This window comes from Cyprinodon tularosa, unplaced genomic scaffold, assembly GCF_016077235.1.
Source record: "Cyprinodon tularosa strain WSP-4 unplaced genomic scaffold, ASM1607723v1 ctg304, whole genome shotgun sequence".
In the NCBI taxonomy this organism is placed as follows: domain Eukaryota; kingdom Metazoa; phylum Chordata; class Actinopteri; order Cyprinodontiformes; family Cyprinodontidae; genus Cyprinodon; species Cyprinodon tularosa.
In genome coordinates, this window is record NW_024039013.1 from 714,220 (window position 1) to 735,000 (window position 20,781).

At 37.0% G+C, this 20,781-nt stretch overlaps 1 protein-coding gene across 1 annotated transcript in view; it reads left to right on the plus strand.

The window, feature by feature from the left end:
• Positions 1-20,781, plus strand: part of st6galnac3 (ST6 (alpha-N-acetyl-neuraminyl-2,3-beta-galactosyl-1,3)-N-acetylgalactosaminide alpha-2,6-sialyltransferase 3) — a 159,359-nt gene that overhangs the window by 32,569 nt on the left and 106,009 nt on the right. Inside the window, exon 2 of the mRNA XM_038291956.1 lies at positions 16,009-16,203. Within this exon, the coding sequence (XP_038147884.1) occupies positions 16,009-16,203 (195 nt within the window). The remainder of the gene's footprint in view (positions 1-16,008; positions 16,204-20,781) is intronic.

Genomic DNA, 20,781 nt, shown 5'->3' on the forward strand with positions numbered 1-20,781 from the left:
ACCAATAGATTAGATTTATACCTCATTATTTTACTCAATACAATAAACAGCCATATGCAATTTATGAAAGGTAATTTCAGTCCCATCTGCTCTCAGCTCAAGCCTGAATTCTGTAAAAATGTTTGCATGCAAAACTCTTTAACTGGTGTGATTTTTAAAAGTCAGAAAATCTGTCATATCATCCATCTTGTTGTTTCATTGCCTCTTTAATAATATTATTTATCCCATGGCGGGAAAGAACGGTCATTAGGTAACACCCATCCAGTTTGGAAAAATGATCCAGTTAAATACCTATACCCAGGAGGGAAACGCATAACACCCGTATTTGCTCTGATAAATCAGTTTGTTTCACCCAGCTATTACATTGTGTGTCATAAAACAGCAGAAGATAGGGCTCTGACTCTTGCTTTCCCTGCAGCACCTGAAACACCTAAGATCCTGTTTAGTAATAATTTTACTAATAATAGAATAGTTTATGGGCTTAAATGGAAAATGGCAAACATGACAAAGGGGTTTCACTGTGTGATGTTTGGACACTTGAGCATTAATACTTTAAAATAAGAAGTGTTTGTACTTGTACTGTATAGTTTGTTGCATTAGGGAACACCCCTCCTACCACTGGTGTGGAAGGGAAAGTACACCATTTTCTTTATTTCTACTAATGGGTGCACAGAGATCATAAATAAAAATCATGTAGATGAAAACAATGGAAAAGGTTATCCCCTTTAATAAAGTTATGTTGTGCAAATGTTCTAAATAACAACCTTTCTTCACAACCTCAGGTTTAAAAAGCTCCACCCTTCCCTGCAAAGCTCCATTAAATAACAGGCCTGTAACGAGCTATTAAACAATAAAAAAAGCTTCCGCACTCATAGTTAAAACAACCACCTTCACTTTTTTGTGACAAAAACAAAAATTATAGCTGTTTACTAAACTTTTCAGTACAAACCCCACTTCCAAAAAAAATTCATTGCTGTTACTTTAATTCTTTGTATCTTCAGTTATGTTTTTTATGGATAAGAATACTATTTGAAATTATATCTTTGCTCACTAAAATAGCAAAAATGGAACAGAGATTATTTTTTTATTGAATTAAAAATAAAAAGATCTAAGATAATCTCCATGGCATAAAACTGGCTAACTACCTAACTAACAAGAATATGTAAAAAAGAAAATTATAGTAAATATATTCTATAAAAACCTAAACAGTGTTAGAGGGATATGGGATATATTACATAGCATGATAAAAACAGTTCTAAACTACACATCTACTCTCAATACTTTACTGATAATAGCATAAATTGTGACAATAGGAATGATGTGGTTAACAACTTTTATAATTTTTTTGTAAAGATCGGATTGAACCTTGCAGAAATAAATTTCATATTCTTTATCTCAAGAATCCAATTATAACCTTATTGCAAGAAACTCTAGTTCATTGTTCCTCATACCTGTAGAAGAAAAAGAATATATATTGTAAATACATGCAAGTGCAAAACATCTACTTATGTGAATTAAATTGATGTGAAATTCATTAAAAAAGAAAAAAAACACAAACTACCCCAATTTGTTACTACTGAAATGCGCTACCTGCACTGTAAAAAAATTAAATCTTAATAAGTCATTCTTTCTTAAAATAAGTGCAGGAGGTAAGTGAGACACTTTGCCAATGGAACAAGATAATTTACATTTAAAATAAGAAAAAACAATTGCATTGTTTTATTTCAAGTGAATTTTATCTAATTGTCTGATTTTAAGAGTTAAAAATACTCATTCCATTGGCAAATCTTCTTATTTACCTACAGTACTCAAATTAAGGGTAAATACACTAAATTTAAGAAATCTTTACTTATTTCTAGATTGCTTTTGCAGTGTGAAAATGTGGTTTGAAAGAAGCAAATAAACATTAAATTCAAGTAAAACCAAATTCATGTTATATGGCAACTTCAACAATAATATCAATAAAATAGATGGGGTGGAAATTGAAAAAGAAAAGAAATGACAATATAAGAAATGACAGCAAGATAAACTGGTGGTCTCCAATAAAGCATGTATATGGCAAATTGTGAAGGACTATATCCATTTTGAGCAAAGCAAAACACATTCTATAACAAAAACCACCTTTGTAATGCCCAGAAAACAGAAGAACCAGAATTTAACCAGAACAACAAGAGACGTTTAAACAGTTTCTTGAATTATGAAACTGTTTCAGGTCGGGGGGGGGGGGGGAATTCTGGACAGTTGAGTGACCAGACAGCAACAGAGAGCAACTTTAGATCCATGAGAGCAGTGAGAGGCAGAATGATCAAGGGGACAAACAACAGTTAAGAATCCAAGAGCCGGTCCAGAGTCAGAGCAAGTTTATCCAAAATCCAGAGACAATCCAAGAGTGAGGTCAGGAAACAGAAAACAGAACAGACATCCAAAAACACACTATGACCAGTCTGAGTTGGTTCATGCAGACTCAGGCAGGCAGGAATGCTTGATAAAACTTAACATTGCTGGAAATGAAACGCTTAGCGTTTTTCTCTGTATTGACAAACTGTCTGCAACTAAAAGCTGCCTCCCAATGTTTGGTTCTGGTTCTATGTATCTATGAAGTGGAGCTTTTATATATGGCTGTATCTCTAAATTGTTTAATAATTGCTGTTTTATCATTGCTGTGTTTAGGACCTGGGGGAAAACATCTGACAAAAGTAACATGTTTATTATTTACTTAAAGTTGTGAAGGCAAACTTTCTTAAAGAACGCTCTGTGCGAAACTTTAAGACTGCAGGAACAGAAGTTTATTTGATGTGCTTTTTTTTTTTGTCTATTTAGCAGAATTGGGACATTTTGCCATGTCACTTCTAGTTAGACGTTAACTTTGGTACTAGGCTTGGACTTAAATGTATAGACTGCTCTCTAATCCCTTGTTTTCTTCATTGAAAAAGTCAGCAAATAGGTGGAAAATAAGCCCCAGGCAGTATTTATGTTTTTGCATATGATCTCAGTGAGGTATTATAATTAGTTTTCTAATTTCGAATGATCTGTCTTGGTTATCTAAACTCATCTGTTTCAACAGAGGGGGAAATCAAGAGATTTGGGTCACTATATGTGGTATATCTCTGGGTATATGCAGATTTAACCAGGCAAGGGGGGTTAAAGGACATCATTATAAGAATTATAGGTAACATTCATCAAGGTCATGAAGAGAGTAATGAATTTAGATATTGGTGAGGTGTAACTGAGGTCACTGCATCACATCACTGTGAGCGGACTGCTCCCTCTGCTGGACATGACCACTATCAGCAGCCTTCACTGGATGAGCAAAGAGATTTGCTTCAGTAGACATTTAAACAGCCACATTTTCAAGTGTCAGGATGTGTACACATTTTATTTCGAGTCAGTGTTTTATTTCAATCATCATCACTTCGGTTTCTGAAACAAAAAGCAATTAGGGTTGAGTGTATGTGGGTGTGTGTTAAAAAATAAAAATCATTGCTTTCTGGATGCAAGGCAGTGGAGTGTTTCAGGGGATTAATTTGAGTTTTTCGTTATTTAAATTTGTATTTTATTGATATACTTGTACTAATTTAACAGTGCAAGGTCATTATCAACTTCACGGTTTTCCAGTTCTTGTACTATTGTGGCAGAAAAATACACAAATATCCCGGGGAAAAAAACACAGAAGGAAGAGGCATAGAATAATTATTCATACCCATTGAACCTTTCCATATTTAGTCACATTACAAACACAAGCTACGAGCAGAAGTATATTTTATTCTTCTTATGGCCATATTCTATGCTGTTAGCTCAACTTTTGATGCTATACAGATGTTTGAACAAGTGGTATAGGGGGACTTTACTACTCTGAAATTTGTAAAAGTTTTTCTATTAGGCTGGTTGTGAGTTGCTTTAACCCTAACCCTAACTTTTAAATCTGTAAGATTGCTTTATTAATACTGAACATTTCTTAAATGTGCTTTAGATACATCCTTTTGTTAAGTAGCATGGCCTTGTCCCTAGATCTTACCGGACAACTTGCTTAATAGGTGATCACTATAACATAACCCACCTGTTTCATTCAAGACATGCCCATGTAAGTCTTTGAGCAAAAGACAGTTTAAGGCTTAGTTTACACGACAGGAATATCCTATCTTTTTGCACATACGTGACTCATAAATGTCTTTTTCCCAGCAGTCTGAATAGTTCGGCTAAAGAAAAGTCAGGTTTAATCCACATTATCATGTGGTACTAAATCGAATAGGTATGTCATATTTCAGAGTGTCTACAGTCTGAACATACTGCATTTTATCCGACTTCTATGTCATTGACCTGGCTTTTAATACACATCCACACAGACTTCTCTGCAGCAGCAGCAGTCCCTTAGTGCATCAATAAAGGCTATTTTTGATAGTTGTGTGACTATTTTTTTCATACCTTTTCTCTTTTTATGATGTCATGTTTAAGGTTGGGCGCCAAGGATCAATAATTGATCAGAATCAGTTCTGACCTTTCAGTATTCCCGCAATCATTCATATTTTTTATTTTCGATTCCTAGTTTCAATGCCACTCTGCCCACTTGAAATAAAAGCTGCTTTATTTAAGTGAAGAATGTGCAGTAGTTTATGTTCAACCTTCTGTTTGTGATTGGGCATTTGAAAGTGTGTTTGAATAAAAGAATGAACGGTCGGCTACCTGCAACACTGGCAATGTGATTATATTATGCAAAGGACGGCGCATGGCCAACATAATTAAACACCGCCTAACTTGTCTTTGACCTGCTGTACTGGTGTTGTAAGGTAGGTTCCCTGAGGGTTTTTTTTCTCCTCTTAATTCATAGCACACCTTCTGCAGGGAGAGCAAAGCCTTTTTGATACTTTCTTCCTTCTTACTTTTCGTCTTAACAGACAAAATTCTGGATGTTCTACCCTGGATATTCTAGCCAGAATGCGTAGAAAATGCATTCTGGCTAGAATAAAAAAACAATTTGATCTCAATCTGCCAGACTTAAAAATACAGTAACTGTAGTAGTCGTTGCTGTATACAACTTTGAGAATTTTAACTCTTAGAGGATACTTTACTGCTGGTTTTTCCTCCAGCTCACTTTTATAATACAATTGTCGTACACGGCATTAGTACCTGAAACATCAGACATTGAATGTATGTAAATTCGTTTTAATAATTTTTTCCAAACAGAAAGTTTGATATAAAAAATTAATGAGATTATATTAGAGTTCATAGGTTTGATATCTACACACTGGTTGAAAATAATATAAGTATATATATATATATATATATATATATATATATATATATATATATATATATATATATATATATATATATATATATATATATATATATATATATATATATATATATATATATATGTGTGTATAGATGATAGTAGTAATGCTTACATAAAGTTAGAACACAGTTTTAGAAAAAAAATACGTTTTATTTAAGTTTAGACCATTTCATCCTTGTAGAACTCTGGTTATTTCTAATATGTTTGATTCAAATCAGTTTATTTGTATAGCGGCAGTTTTACTTTTCATAGATAATTCAACCGGATCATACAATCAGATTGGTTCAAAGTTTTCTTTCCAAGGAAACCAGCTGATTGCATTGACTCAAAAGGAAGCCCTCTAGGAAAATTATTGTGTCGCACTATTCTTTACTTTATACTTTATGCTGCAGCATTGCTACTTAAGTTTAGTTTAGTCCCTTGTGTTTAGTGGAGGAGGGAACTTTTCAATTGCTTCTAACTATGACAAATTTAAATTTCTGAGGTGAATATATTTTTTTAAATCATAAGCTTTGTCATTTGAGGCTTTATTTATGAGGAGGAGGGTTTTATATTTTATTCTGGATTTAACAGGAAGCCAATGAAGAGAAGAGAGGAGAGATATTATCTCTCTTTTTAATTTTCATCAGAACTCTGGCTGCAGCATTTTGCATCAGCTGAAGGCTTTTAACTACAGTTTGTGGACTTCCTGATGGTGAAAAGGTACACTAGCCCAGCCTTCAAGTAGCAAATTCATGAACTAGTTTCTCAGCATCACCACTGGACAGGATATTTTTATTTTTTGTAATATTCTGCAGATGAAAGAAGTTAATTCTAGAATTCTCTTTGATATGGGATTTATATGACAGGTCCTGATCAAAAATAACACCAAGATTGTCTATTTTATTATTTCTGATTAATTTAATCCTATCCAAATAAGGTGACGGACTAATCAGCTTATTTTTCAAAGACTCTGGTCCAGAGAATATAACTTCTATTTTGTCTGCATTCAGAGGCTGAAAGTTAAGAGTTGTCCAGCTTTTTACTTCTTCAAAACATGCCTGTAGTTTACGTAATGGTCAAGTTTAATCTAGATTAATTTGCAGATAAAGCTGATTATCATCAGCATAACAGTGGAAATTAATCCCATGCTTTCTAATAATTCTACCAATTGGGAGCATATATTTAGTAAAGAGAATTGGCCCTAGTACTGATCCCTGTGGTACTCCTTGCGCATGAGGAAGATTTGTCATAGATGTGAACAAACTGCAATCTTTTAGATAAATAAGATTTAAACCAGCCTAGTGCTGTTTACTTAATTCCTGCAAAATATTCAGGTCTCTTATGAATAATAGAATTTTTTATTCTCAATCTTATTTAGAAAGATTATTACTACTAAGAGCAGGAAGCATATGGTTCACCAGAGCTATGGCTCTTGGTGAGGTTGTTAACAGAATTAAAAGATATCTTATTCTCGTCTATTAATGAGGGGAAATATACTGCTCTGGCTTTATGAAGGGTCATCTCATACAGCAGTAAATTGTTTTTCCTGACTAAGTAGGGCTCCCATAGGCATGTAGAGCGCCATATTCTCTCCAGTTTCTTAGCATTTTGCTTCTGAGTTTGCAGTTCTGCTTTAAACCAAGGAGCCAGCATTTTGTTTTTAAGGTTTATGTTTTTCAAAGGGACTACGTTTTCTAAGGCAGTACGAAGAGAACTAACAACCAAATCAATCAAAATCATCAATTTGTGAAGGGGAATAAATTGATTGCCCTCTGCAGTATTGTTCAGTGACATGAAAACTTCCTCCTAAAAGAATCTGAGCTGGATTTAAAAAGAGGAATTAGAATCAGAATCAGGATCGCTCATATTTAGAAAACTCCAGACACTAGTCATGCCGCATAAGGTGCCCTGTGTTTACAGTTTTACAGTATAGTATACTTCTCTTTTATAACAATGCCATAGATTGCAATTAGTTGTGTAATCCCCAAGGTAGTCACTCTGGAAAATCAACAATGAAGATCTGTATGACCTATTCTAGATAATCTGTGCTCCTTCTATGCTTAAGGACCCACTTGATGGGTGTTTTAGATTTCAGTGGCTGTGTCCTCCAAGCACCCGGCCTATCTGGACTGGGTCCTTCAGTGGTTCATGAAAATAAGGAGGCGTTTCACCCCTTGTATGCTCTATCACCTAGCAACCGTTACCGTTGATACACAAAGTAGGCAATGAATGGATGCCGAACTTTTCACTACTGCTCTGTGTGCTCATTACATTTTCGATGAGCTTCACCTGCAGTACCAGCAGCTTAGTTTATGTTTTCACATGCTTCTCAGTTTGCAGCTGAGTTGCGGTATTTCCTACTTTGTTAAAACCCTACCACTTGACGTAAAATACTTAGCATCAAGAAAGTTTCATGTCAGTCTCTGTAGATGTGTGTCCCTTCCTGGTGCCAAGCTGCAATACCCTGAGCTTCTTAGAGCAACCCATTCTTTCATAGAGGTTTCCAGAATCCATCTGCATTACTGTTTTTTGAAGATAGCCTTTGTCATCAGAATGACTGGAACAGCTGAGTTGAATGATTTATCAAGGATGCCTGAGAAAAGTCTTTTGAGGGTTTAATTTGCTGCTGCAGGTCACCTAGTTCATCTTAGCAACATAATTCATAGATTACATGTAAATAGAAACTGTGTATGTGATTCGACCTCATAGATCTACTGTAGAAACATTCACAATTATTATTTCTCTATATATGATTTCAAAAAAGAGCCACAGAACTTTAGAAATTATACACTGGGGAAATATATAGAAAAATAACTTTTAATAATAAAAGATTTTGCCTTAACATATTAGGCTACATATACAAGCTTTATTTAGAGAAAACCCAAAATAAACTTACCACTAACTCGTAAAATGAATCAGTACTGTTCCAGAGAGCTGAATCTGATTTACAGTCTTTTCTTGTGGGTGAAACTAGCAGAGAGGGTTGTACATGATTGTGTTACTGCCAGCAAACACTCAGACTCTTCCTCCTCTGGGAAAACAATATTTTATTATCTTGTACTTGGATGACTTTTTAAGTGAGACATTTTTCTGAAAACATGGCACAAATAAAGTCCACACATCCACAGCTCTATGCTTTCAATCTCTGGAGCAAATTTTTGTTTATCTCGTTTTATTACCTTGGAGAGAACCAAGAGTGAGACTGAGGGAAAGACTAAATATATTTTCTTAACCACCTTAATTGAAATTGGGTTTTAACTGGCCGCTGAAGCGTGATGGCAGGAATCAGGTGCAGTGGAAACAGCATTTTTGCATTGCAAATGTAATCTCAGCTTTTCTTTGTGCCTGCTGCCCAGGAGACACTCAAAAATAGCTGGCAGATATGTTTTTTTTTCTTTCGCAAGCCGTTTTCTTCAGGTTGAGCCTCTCATTATTTCAATACCCATTGCTATTAACTTTTTAGATTGAACTACGGCGTTGTCCCGTTGTTTACCGAGCTGGAGGATTATTCATTGTGGGAAATTGTATTCTATTCATGCCCATATAGAGCCTGGTGGGGGGGAAATTTTGATTGCAGTATATGTATGAAGAATTAAACAGCTAATTTACCTTGAATTTCCATTCATCACACTAGTAGACTGAGCACTCCTTTAAGGCAACTCTTCAATTTGGAGATGTAATACCAACTTGGTGCACATTATAGAAAATAGCTAGAGAAAAAAAAGTTGATTGTGTTTAGAGGACATAAAAATAAAAGGAAAAACCTTGTTGGTGTGTATGAATACAGCATAAAAAAAAAAAAAAGTACTTATAAAAACAGGTTTTATGGGGAAGATTTTGTTTGATACTTTGGTAAATTGGAGCTTTAAACAACCTGGAGGCACTTTACTATATCAAAATGATGTTTTAAATTTGTAGAATTAAATGCATTTGTTATGGACAGTTTTTATCCTTTTTAGCTTGTTTTAGTATTTTTTTTTTTACAGAAAAAAAATTGTAAAACCATTGGACTTAAGTAACATGGGCCACAAAACAACCATTAGTCATTGAGATACATAACCGCACATTCCCACACACACTCACAAAAATTGCAGTAATGACCAATCAATCTAATCAAAGATTCACAAAATTAAACACAACAGCGAAGCTTGGAAAGCTATTCAGACCCCATTGACCTTTTCCACATTTTTTTCACATTACAACAACTAAAATCAATATGTTTTTTTTTTTGCATTTTGTGTGAAAGTTGGATACAATTATTAAATATAAAGAAAACTACCTTATTTAAAACAGTTTTTACAAATAAAAGCAGTGTGCAAAAGTATTCAGTGTCTTTTTCTTTCAGTGCAACCAATTGCTTTCAGAAGTTGGCTGATGATTGCTGAAGACTAAAAAAAGTCCATCTACGTGCAATCTAATCTTAGTACAAATCCAGATACTTATGACGGCCTCACAGGTTGGTTAAGAAAATACTGGGGAACAAACAGTATCATGAAGTCCAGTCAACATACCAGGCAGGTCAGAAATAAGTTTGTTGAGAAGTTTAAATCAGGCTTAACCTACAAAAAGATCCCTAAGTTTTTAACTTATACAGTAGTTGACAATAAGTTGATGGATTGATTGATTGATTGAATTTGGTGTTGCTGACCACCTTTACAGCTGAGCTGTTGATGAGCAGTAGAGCGTGGTTAGGCCGGGTCTTCCTGAAGTAGACGATGATCTCCGTCTTCTCCAAGTTCAGGATCAAGCTGGTATCTCTGCACCAGCCCACCAGCTGCTCCACCTCCTCTCTGTAGTCCTGGTTGTTGTCATCTCTGATAAGGCCCACCACAGTGGTGTTGTCTGCAAACTTCACAATGTGATTGGGGGTGAACCTGGGGAAGCAGTCATGTGTCATCAGACCTTCCAAACCTTCCACAAACCTTCCAAAGACGTTGTTTGCTCCATTTAGGAAGTCAGCATAAGCTGCACCCAACCGGGGCGATTGTGTGTTGTTGTCTGTGATCGCCCCTATGCCTTTCCACAACCTCGTGGTGTTGCTGGAATCATGGAAGAGATCCTGGATCTTCTGGCTGTGGTTTTTGCTTTGCTGAACTGATGGCTGATGTTCAAGTTGGCACGCACTGTCCTCAGTGCCTCTCTATCAAAAGACTTGAAAGCTGAGTTCTGTGCTTTTAGCAATTTCTGAACCTCCCCCTTCATCCAAGGTTTTTGGTTGGCCCGGCTGGCGATGTTCTTTGTGGTGCTGACATCCTCAACATCCTGCAATTGTTGATGGAGGCTGACACAGTCCTGGCATATTAATCAATACTGATCTTGTTGTCATATGTAGCCGCATTTTGAACATGTTCCAGTCAGAGCAATCAAAACAGTCCTGGAGTTTCTCCATGGCCCCCTCAGTCCACACTCTGACCTTCTTCACCTGTTGGTTTTGCCCTAATTAGCTGGGGCCGTTATTCAGGAATTAGCATGACAGATTATCTTAGAACCCGAGGTGGGGGCGGGGAAACAGACCAATTCTGGTTTTCTGTTCTATTTCTGGCTGCTTGGCTGTGGCTCGACCTCTTACCTGCTCTCTTTGTAAGTCAAAGACCTTGGAGTGGATCTCGACAGTGTACCGTGAATGTGGTAGGCATCTGACACATCTGAGCTTAGCTAGACATAAGCTAAGACAACATCAGGCACTGTCACTGTTGCAGATTAGCTGCCAATAGAACAGCTAATTTGAACATCATAATTTTTGCAAAAATGATCTGTTCTGCCTACATAACGTCATACCTGCTTACTACTCAGAGAAAGTGGAAATCTTGTTAACTGGGCAGGCATTAAAGATCTATACTTTCTGTACTTTATAGCATAGGCCATAAAAAGTATGGAAAAAAGTTAATCTATGTTATCCGTGCTTTCTCTTTGTAAGATATCAGCGCAGTTCCTTTTGGCACTGGTCAGTTCAATCATTGCCTGAAATAATTCAATATTAGTTTCTCCTGGATATAATGTGCTCACACTGACTTGATGCAGGAGAGATTGAGGAAAATTGTGGCTCTCTTGTGTCCCAGTTCCTTGTAATTCTTTGGAGTCAGAGAACTGAGATCAATAGTCCATCAGCGTACAAGCTTTAGCACCTTCACAAACTGCTCCCTCAAAGCTTTCAGCCGGGTTAGATGAAATAAAACGTCCCTAGGTTACAGCTGTAAATAGCACCGCAGTTAGTTCCTGATCCGATGGTGCTAAACAAGGTCAATGCAGTCGCATATCGGGCCGTCTTCAAGCTAAAATGGTTTTAACATTGACCAAAAGCTTTAATGTTTGGAATTTATAGCTGCCTGCTCCCTCTCTGATGGTGTTAATGGGTCCACTCTCCCCCTGTACTTCTTCTGACTCTCTCCTCACTGCAGCGTCTCATGGCTCAATAATCTGACTTAACATCACCCTAATGGATGAACAGACGTACAGAGTTTTGAGTTTCTCCGCCAGCTGAAGTTCAGCGCCCCGTGACGCCCACGCCGAGGCCTCCAATTGCCTCCAGACTCTGACACATCATTTCCCCTGTGATTTGTGACAAGGGGGTCGAGGTTGAAGGAGATGAGGAAATTTTCTGTCCTCCTGAGTACAGGAGGTTTTCAGCTCTGCAGGCTGAGCTGAGGGTTGTTTCTATCCCCCCTCCCCACACCTTGGAGAACTCTCCTGCATCACAAGGAATTGGTTTCAAGCCCTGTAATGGAGGCTTGATTATAGGCTATTACACCACATTTTCAGAAAATGACCTGCAGTTTTTTTAATAAAATAAGACAGACTGTATTTGCGCCTTCAGAGAACAGTGCTTTTATATAAAAGCAGGAGACAAAACTGGAAAAAATAGAGAAATACTCCTCATAGGAAACCTGTCATACTCAAAGCATCCCATTATGCCACTCATTGATGGCATAATGGGATGCTTTGCAGATGTATTCATAGACTTTGAGCTAATTTTGTTTTATTTTTGTCCCATTGCAACCAGAACCTTTAATGTATTTTATTGTAATTTTAAGTGAACAACACATGGTTTATAGTGTTGGATTTGAAGGTAAAGGGTAAACATTTTTGGGGTTTTGTTTTTCCAAAGCATGTGCTTTTGTGTGTTTGCTTTTGTGTATTTATTTATTGCCCTGTACGATTTTAAAATTTTCCTTCATAAAATTGTTTTTCTGATACATGAGAATTCATTTTAGGAGAGCACAGAGACAAACAACCATGCACACACCCAGTGGCAACTTTGAGACACCACTCAATCTAACGAAGCTGGTGGAAAGTCACACAGGCAATTCATGATTCTGGTTCTGATTCTGAACAGTGGTACAAAATGGGCTATCATGCAGCACATGATAATCAATGATTTATAGTAAGTACAATAATGATCTTTATTTTTCTTTGCAACTTTTTACATTTCAATAAAATGCGTCATCTGCATTTATTCTATCCCTTGGAGAAGCAATGAGCTTCCATTATGCAGCGTCAGGTGAACATTTTTAGACTAAAGGCCGAAACACACCAGACACAAATTTGCTTCTTATCTGATGGAAAATCATATCCTATGAAGTTGTTTCAAATACATTTTGTTAAAATGAACAAGAGTAGCAAGACAGCTTGTGATTCTTGCGTAGGTCCTTGTGGCATAGGTTCAACCAGGATAGACCTTATGAAGCAATTTGATGGAAATATCATGAATACGATAGGAGGAGAGCCACTGTGGCAAGGTAAAACACATTAGCTTTGGGGAAAATACAAAATAAAATCTCTGAATCACAAGATAAACCAATCAGGTTCTCCCTGACACATACATATCTGTGCGTATAAAGACAACTGGGCAGACCATCAAACCTTTTGGTCGTAAGATGACAATATGAAAATGAAAAGGCTGAATGTTTTTGCATGGTAATATATATACATCAGCTAAATAGGGGCAGACTTATCAGGCAGGCGTAACAGTCACCATCTTCTCCAGCTTGAACTATGCTGCACCCCAACTGTTTGATCTTGTCTCCATAAAGCAAAGCCTCCACGGCCTCTTCTTTTAGGATGTTTGATATTGGAGTTCAGAGCTTGCAGCCCCTTTTTTCAGCAGGGGTTTCACTGTCTAACTGCATCTGATCCTTTTCTCCATCGGATAACTTCAAAGAAAAACACCTACTAACAAAAAGCTGGGGTTTGCAGTGGTGTGGTCTGTTGGATTAGCGGTTTAGTGCAGTAAAGGGTGTTCAAATGAAACATCTCTCGCTTTGCCGAAATATGTGATCAGCTTTAGGCTCTGAGATTTTGTAGCAATCAGATATTTCTTTACAATATCCTGATTTGTTTGTTGTACTGTGCATTGATCTCCAGTTCTGCTCTGCCAATACCTTCTCCTCTGTGAAACCTTTTCTCCATCACTTATCCATTATTCATCACTCCAGGCTCTTACTGCTGGACCATAATACCCATTACTTTCATATTCTGCTATCCATAAAGTAATGCAGCCCCAGCTGTTGCTTTATTTTGATTCTTAGCGAGAAAGCACATTATAAACATGGTAAGTAATCCTCTAGTAAAGATTCATTTAGATGCTGTTTCTGATTGACTAATTGATTAATCAATGTATTGTTTGTCCTTTTAAGTTTCATAAAAAGAGGAAAAAAGACATTACCACTTACTTAAAAAATATTGCTCAATTTTAATCATCCTTGGCAGTTGACTTGCGTCCAAACATACTTGTAGCTTGTTCATCATTTTTGAGTATATGTCGAAAAACAAAAGGTGATGGACTGACATCACTCTAAACTGAAAAAGCCCAAAGAGTGAATTGGTGTAAAAAAACAGCAAGTTTCACCATAAGTTCTTTGTTGACTTTCTAAACCATTGTTATTCCAAATACTAGTATTCACACATCTCATTTCTTTACCAGGCAAATTTTTGACCTTAGCATTTGCATGTTGATTATAAAATCCAGATACACCAGAAAGTATTTAGCATCTATGAAGTCGTAGCATTATATCTCACTGAAATGCATGTGGCTGGTAAGACTGCACACAATTCTTTACAATCCTGCTTGCATAGCATTGGTCAGACCAAAACAGCAATTTACTGACAAATCCATGACTAAGACAGGAAGAGACAAAGTAAAACGCATACATTTTAGGGAAAATAAAAAGTTAAAATGACTAAACCGATGGTAAATCAACGATGTTCAGCTCCATATATATTTGTCTAGAACCTCAAAATGCACATATAACAAACAGGGAAGATATGGATACATAAATAGAATAAAACAATTCAATAAGCAGTGTACTTACCAACAGTAGGACCCAATCAACAGCAGCTTTATGTTCACTACCCAGCTTGTTAATGCTCGGTGTATTTTTGATACAAACATTGCTGTGAAAGCTCGATCTTGTGCGGCTTGTGGAAAGCATTCACATTTTCTACTCAGCAGGTGTGGCAGAAAAAAATGGCTTCAGAGTTTGTCCTGACAGGACAAGTAGGAAACTACTAGTTTTGTCTGGATGGGTTTCCTTTTATATTTAAAAATCTCCAAGTGTAAGCTGTTGTAAATTCTTGATCTTACAGTTAATCATGTCAGAACTTATTAAAGACCAGAGGTTGTAATATTTCCTGTTAAAATCCTAGAATTTCACTCAGGTGTCCTTTTCTTTTTACTGTAACCACACAACACTTTTATTAAATTATCAATGTCCAATCAATCTTCTCAAAGGTAAACTATTGCTGTTATGCCTCTTGTGGCTTGGATATGCAATATTCATGTGTCTGACCAACATCCGGTCTTGATACTTCTCCAAAGCACATACCCAACTGATAACTTTGAAGAAGCTGAGCTGGCTTTTTGAAAGTATATCTTCTCACTCACATCAGGTGTGAAATGGTGTTCTATAGGGAGCAGTGATTAAGGGGTAATCTCTGCAAATTGACTGCGGGAGGAGGAGAGACCTTTGTAGGCTTGGATTTAAACACAAGATGTAACTCAGAGTCATTAGCCTTGAATCAAAAAAGCAGAGATTGAGTTTAGTACTTTCTTTCAAGTCCCTGCTTTGAAAAACATTCTCTCGCGGGAGCAGAGCTTGTTTCCTCTCAGCCACACATTTTTGATGTGCCTCTTCTCGGATCTATTTTTCATGGCACATACTTTTCCCCAAATTAGTTTTTACTTAAAAGTTAATTAAGATTTTGCATTTTATTATGGTGAAATTAAAAGCTTTAGTCTCTAGACTTTGAACTGTTTAAGTGTTATTCTTTTTATAAAGAATTTTCTGTGGTGTGTAATGGTGTATAATGGTGGTAGTTATTCGAAAAGGAAGATGTCTTTAGACATTTTGAGAGGAGGGACTGATGTGCATTGGTAGGAGTAAAAGTATCTGGCATCAGTTATGCATATTCAGACCCTCCTTCTGTTGCACCTCCCTGTACAAATTAAAGGGACTAAATGAGAATCTGGGTAACATTACTGCAACCCTTTCCAATTGCTCATATATCAAAACCCTCCCCCATACATGGCCTTGTTGCATATATATTCCCTTGGTCTTGTGTTACAGAGTATAAAACTTGAAAGCTGCACACTCGGACCTCCGATTTAGTCTTTCTGTGCCAAGGTTCAGATTCCTAATCAGTAAATCACATCAAACGTGGACCCCAGATTCATCTGTTACCCTGATTAAAACAGAGGATGATACAGCTTATGCCTAATGCTGTCTTTCCCTCCACAGAGGAAGTCGCTGATTGCCACCAGTCTGATTGTAGCTGTGTCGCTCTTCGTGGTTGTGGTGAACTTCACGGAGAAGCCGTACTTCCTCTTGCAGCCTGTGTTTGGTCAGACGTTCAGCAGCCGCTGGATGTTCTCCAAGCAGTCCTACAAGGCTTTAAAGCCTCACCTGGGCTATGTCAGAATCCCGAAACAAGAGGTGAGAGACAATACCTTTACAGCAACAACATATGCAATCAAAAACTGCTTAAATGTACTACTCTTTTAAATCAGTCTGTTTAGTATATATTTTTTATGTAACATTTAACCTTAATGCTGAAATTTTGTTGAGCTTCCATGTGCTTCAATGGATTTGGAAAAGGGTTAGGGTAGTGGTATGGGTGTAATGATATGGCGAATGTTTTATTGTACGCATTGCGCCCCTAACTACCAGGTGAATATTGTTAGAACGCCACAGCCTACCAGGGGACTGCTGCCTCTCAAACAATTCCCTGACATTTATGTGTATAGCCTTCCCTTAGGAAAACTAAAAACAATTTTCAAATATTGGCTGGTCTATAAAAGTACAAATAAATAAAACAAAGACAGAAAAGATCAATAAAAATATTGGTCTCATGTTGGTGCAGTTGATAAACAGTCCTTTAAATTGGTCGATTTGGACATAATCGAAAACCAGGGCTCTCAAAATGAACGCATTAACACAAGATGATTAATTTTCGGAATTAACAATATTTTTTTTATGCATTAACGGGTTCCTGCCCTGTTTTATCCTCACTTCAATTGTCTGATATAATTGAAATGGAGGAGTCAGAAGAACCCTTTGGCCTGCTAGATGGACTGAAAACAAAGATGGAACAGTAAACAAACATGTTGTGGTTGGCTCACACTGCAAGAAGGACTTTTCGTTTCACCAAAGCACCTCAAGCCTTAATTATCCTCTTAACGCCAAGCATTTATTTGTTGGGGCGTCAACTTCAGGTGTTTCGCCTGACATGCGTCAGACCCTCACCGAGCGCAGGGCATTAAGTAAGTCAAGTACATCCAAGAAGCTGACAGACAAAATCCAAGATAAATAGCCAAGGACTGTTGACCAAACAATATTGTCGTGGAGACAGAAGTTTTGAAAGTTACGACTTTAGACGCCCGCTTCAAGTCACCATTGAGAGGCACAGTGATGACTAAAATAAACAAACTTTATGAGGCTAAAAATAAAACAAAGAAAGAGGAACTTGGCTTCAGCGGAATATGTTGCTTTGACAGGAGACCACTGGACATCCGTGAGTAACAATAAATATTTGGGTGTAACGGCTTGTTTGTTTAAAATGAAAAAACGTTCCATTCACTTATCCTGTATTTGCAACAAAAAAAAGTGAAATGGCTAAGTTGCCAAAATCATTGAGAATGAAAGTATTTCTTTGGACACTAAATGTAATATCCACTTCTTGACATTTATCTTTCTGTTCTGAAAACAGAACAGACATTTAACAGAAACTGTGCATTTTTCAATAATATTTAGGATTGTGTTAAAATAAAATTAATTCAAGAAACCTTAAATTTTTAATCATTTGACAGTTCAATCGAAAACATAACTTTTCGTATGGGTTGGTAACAGATAGGTCTGCTGTTAAATGTCAGGTGGTTCAACATAAGGTATGATTCTCAAACCTGAATGTCAGTACTGATGGTGGAGTAGTCTGATAATCTTACAGTCTTTCTGGACTGCTATTTTACTTTTGTAGATGATGTAAGATGGTGACTAACCAAAGCATTTCTTAAATCATGTGCATGCAGTGTAGGCTCCGGGCAGGACATGTCAGCCGTCTTGACTTGATCCCTCCATCATTCTCAGAAAAGGTTAATGTGTTCCCATCAGAAGCCTTTTATGTAAATTAACCTCACTATTAAGAGGTCCTCTCAAGGCCACACAGCCGGTCCGTCCCATTACCTTTCATTTTCTTGCATTGCATCAGTTCAAACACATTAATCTCAGCATGACATTTTGAAACTTTTAGCTTAGTTTGGTCTTGGTCGCAATCTTATTTAAAATATTCCAATTCAGCTTGATGCTCATTTTAGTAAATTAGGTCGCCCATTTTGAGTAAAATGGCCAGTAAAGCAGGGTGTACTTAGGAGGTACTGTCTGAATGACAAGTAGCCCCACAAGCTGCATGCACAGAGCCATGGGTGCTTACTTAGATCCATTTCTCACTTGATGTCCTTCTTTCCTGGTCTGTGGTTTGACAGTTCAACCTTAAGCTTGTTACATAAATGGAAAGAACAGAGAAATTTGTTCTTTGTAATTTGTTTACTTATATAAAGTGCCATCTGTACTAAAAGAAAACATGATAGCATTGCTTCTACCAGCCAATCCTCAATACCGTCCATTACATAACACTGTACAGGTTTCCCCACCTGAAATAAAGGGAGAATTTCCTACCCGAACACAAAGGGGAAAGTCAACTCTGCTTTTCATACTAACGGCGCTACTATGACTACTAGAATGGAGATTTTTCAATTTGCCGCCTGTCGCTGCCTTACACCGTACCTGGTGCCCTTGGGCAGTGTGTGACACCTGTGGGTGGAACGCTGGATAAAATAATATGGCTAGAGTTAAAGGAAACTGTTATGATGTAATTCAAGTCAGAGTTATTAATGAAACTGGATTTATAAATGGAAAGAAAATAACTGTCTAGAATTTAAACCATGTTCCTGTTGCAACTGTTTAGCATTAAGTGGACTCATTTTCTGTTTCCACTTAAAGCACTGTTATGGATGAGTTTGCTCAAAATCTTCCATTCACACATATTTCATCTTGAATTAGACTCTTATTTATTGTTTATCACCTGGAAAGTTTGGATTAGATCTACAGTCCCACAATTAACAAGTTATTTTTATGCATTGCCATTTAATGTAATGGTATTCCATTACATATTACACCTACTGTGTTGCTATTCATTCATATTTTCAGAGACAGATCATAACGTGATACATCTGAATACTGATTGTATTATTGTTATTATTTCTTTGTGAACCACAATTCCTTGCTCCTCATTCCACCTCTCCTCACTGTGGTGTGAAGGTAAAATAACCCTGGAGGCCTCATCTTGTCTTGTTTTCCTGGATCCAGTTTTTGCAAAACAATATGTTGTCACCTTTTTCCATAATAGCTCAGTGAAATAGGCTCAGAGCGTTTTAGATCATCAGTCAAGTTTAATAGGAAATGTCATTATGATTAATTCCAATTCTGTGTGTTGTTTGTACCCTTGGAAATCTGGTAGTTACTAATTACAACCTCCAAGATGTCCAGAATAACTACAAAAGATAAGAGTATGCAATAAAGGAATAGTAACTTTTGGAGGTGTTTTCTAAGGGTGCAAACAATGTCTGGTGATTCCAATACAACATTCCCTCAAATAAAATTCACTTGATACTGGCAAGTGAGTGTTTCTTGATATCGCAGCATTAAATTTTACTTAAATCATTTTTGTGCAAATACTTTTTAATATATATATTTTTTAAGTAAATCATATGAGTTGATCTTTTCAGTGTACTAAAAGAGGTTTCTTAGCAGTGATTTCCAAATGTTGTGTTATGGTGTAAATTTTCTCTAAAAGTTATGAACATATATTGAAAACAACATGGTGGAAATGGTCGGCACACATTTTAAAGGTCAAGGGAAAAAGAAATGCTCAGTATGAATCAAGGTTGTTTCCTCCTTTTTTAGAATAAGGTGAAAGCATCTTATTTTAAAAGGAAACTGAAATCTTCTTTTTGCTTCAAGACTTGCTTCTTAAAAACAAAAAATAATAATGTTACCTTCGTATCCTTCAAGCATCTATCGACATAAAACCTTAACTTTTCATCTCAGCTTCACAAAAAAAGATAATGGAATGCAAACACAGCAGCCCCATAAAGATTTCCTTAATTCATTGTATCCGTATCCCTGCAACGTATCCCAGATTGTCTCGTTTGATGTCTTTTTTGTGTTGTATGTCTTTGTAAACCATAATAACCTTGACAGTGAAGCTGTTCTCCTGCCTTCAAACAGCTCGTGATTATTCTTCCAGCACAATTATGCGAAATGAAATATCAAAGCCTTTTTTTGGTGTTAAATAGCCCCTCAGTAAAATAAAAGACGTGTGCAACAGAAGGTGAAGGAGAATGTGGGTGAAAAACACGAAGCTCCTACTATTTGAAGGCTAGTTTTGAAGTTGCAGAAGATGCTTTGTCCTTCATTAGAAGTGGATGGCCTGCGTTTGGGAAGAAAGGTTGATATTGGCAGATTAATGTGCATCGTCTTCCTCTGCCTCCAGAGACTTTCATCTACAAAACACAGGCCCAGAGGCAATCATGCATTACACCAATCTCTACGTCTGCGCCTCCTCCAGCCTTCAGACGAGCCTGCTTAAATCAACGGCCTCTCCCTGTGGAGATTTAGGGAAGTCATTTGAAAAGGCAGTCAGCTTGTGCAGAATTACGCCTCTGTCTGTCTCTCTCTCCACTCCAGTGAGTTTTTTGCTGTAAACTAGAATGAGCAGTGATAGGCTTGAGCATCTGTTTAGATTGGTCTGCCCCGATAGCTTTTCAGCAACACTATAACAGGCTCCAAAGGCAGGGATCTTTCTCTTGGAAGGTAGACGGTCTTACCTGATACAGCCAGGTGTCATTTCACTCACATGTATTATGCATAGCTTGGCAGCAGTGGAAGCTGCCTTAGCTCCCAGCCTTATTTTCCTCATTTGATTGTGTATGTCTGCAGGTGTGATTTATTGTCCCT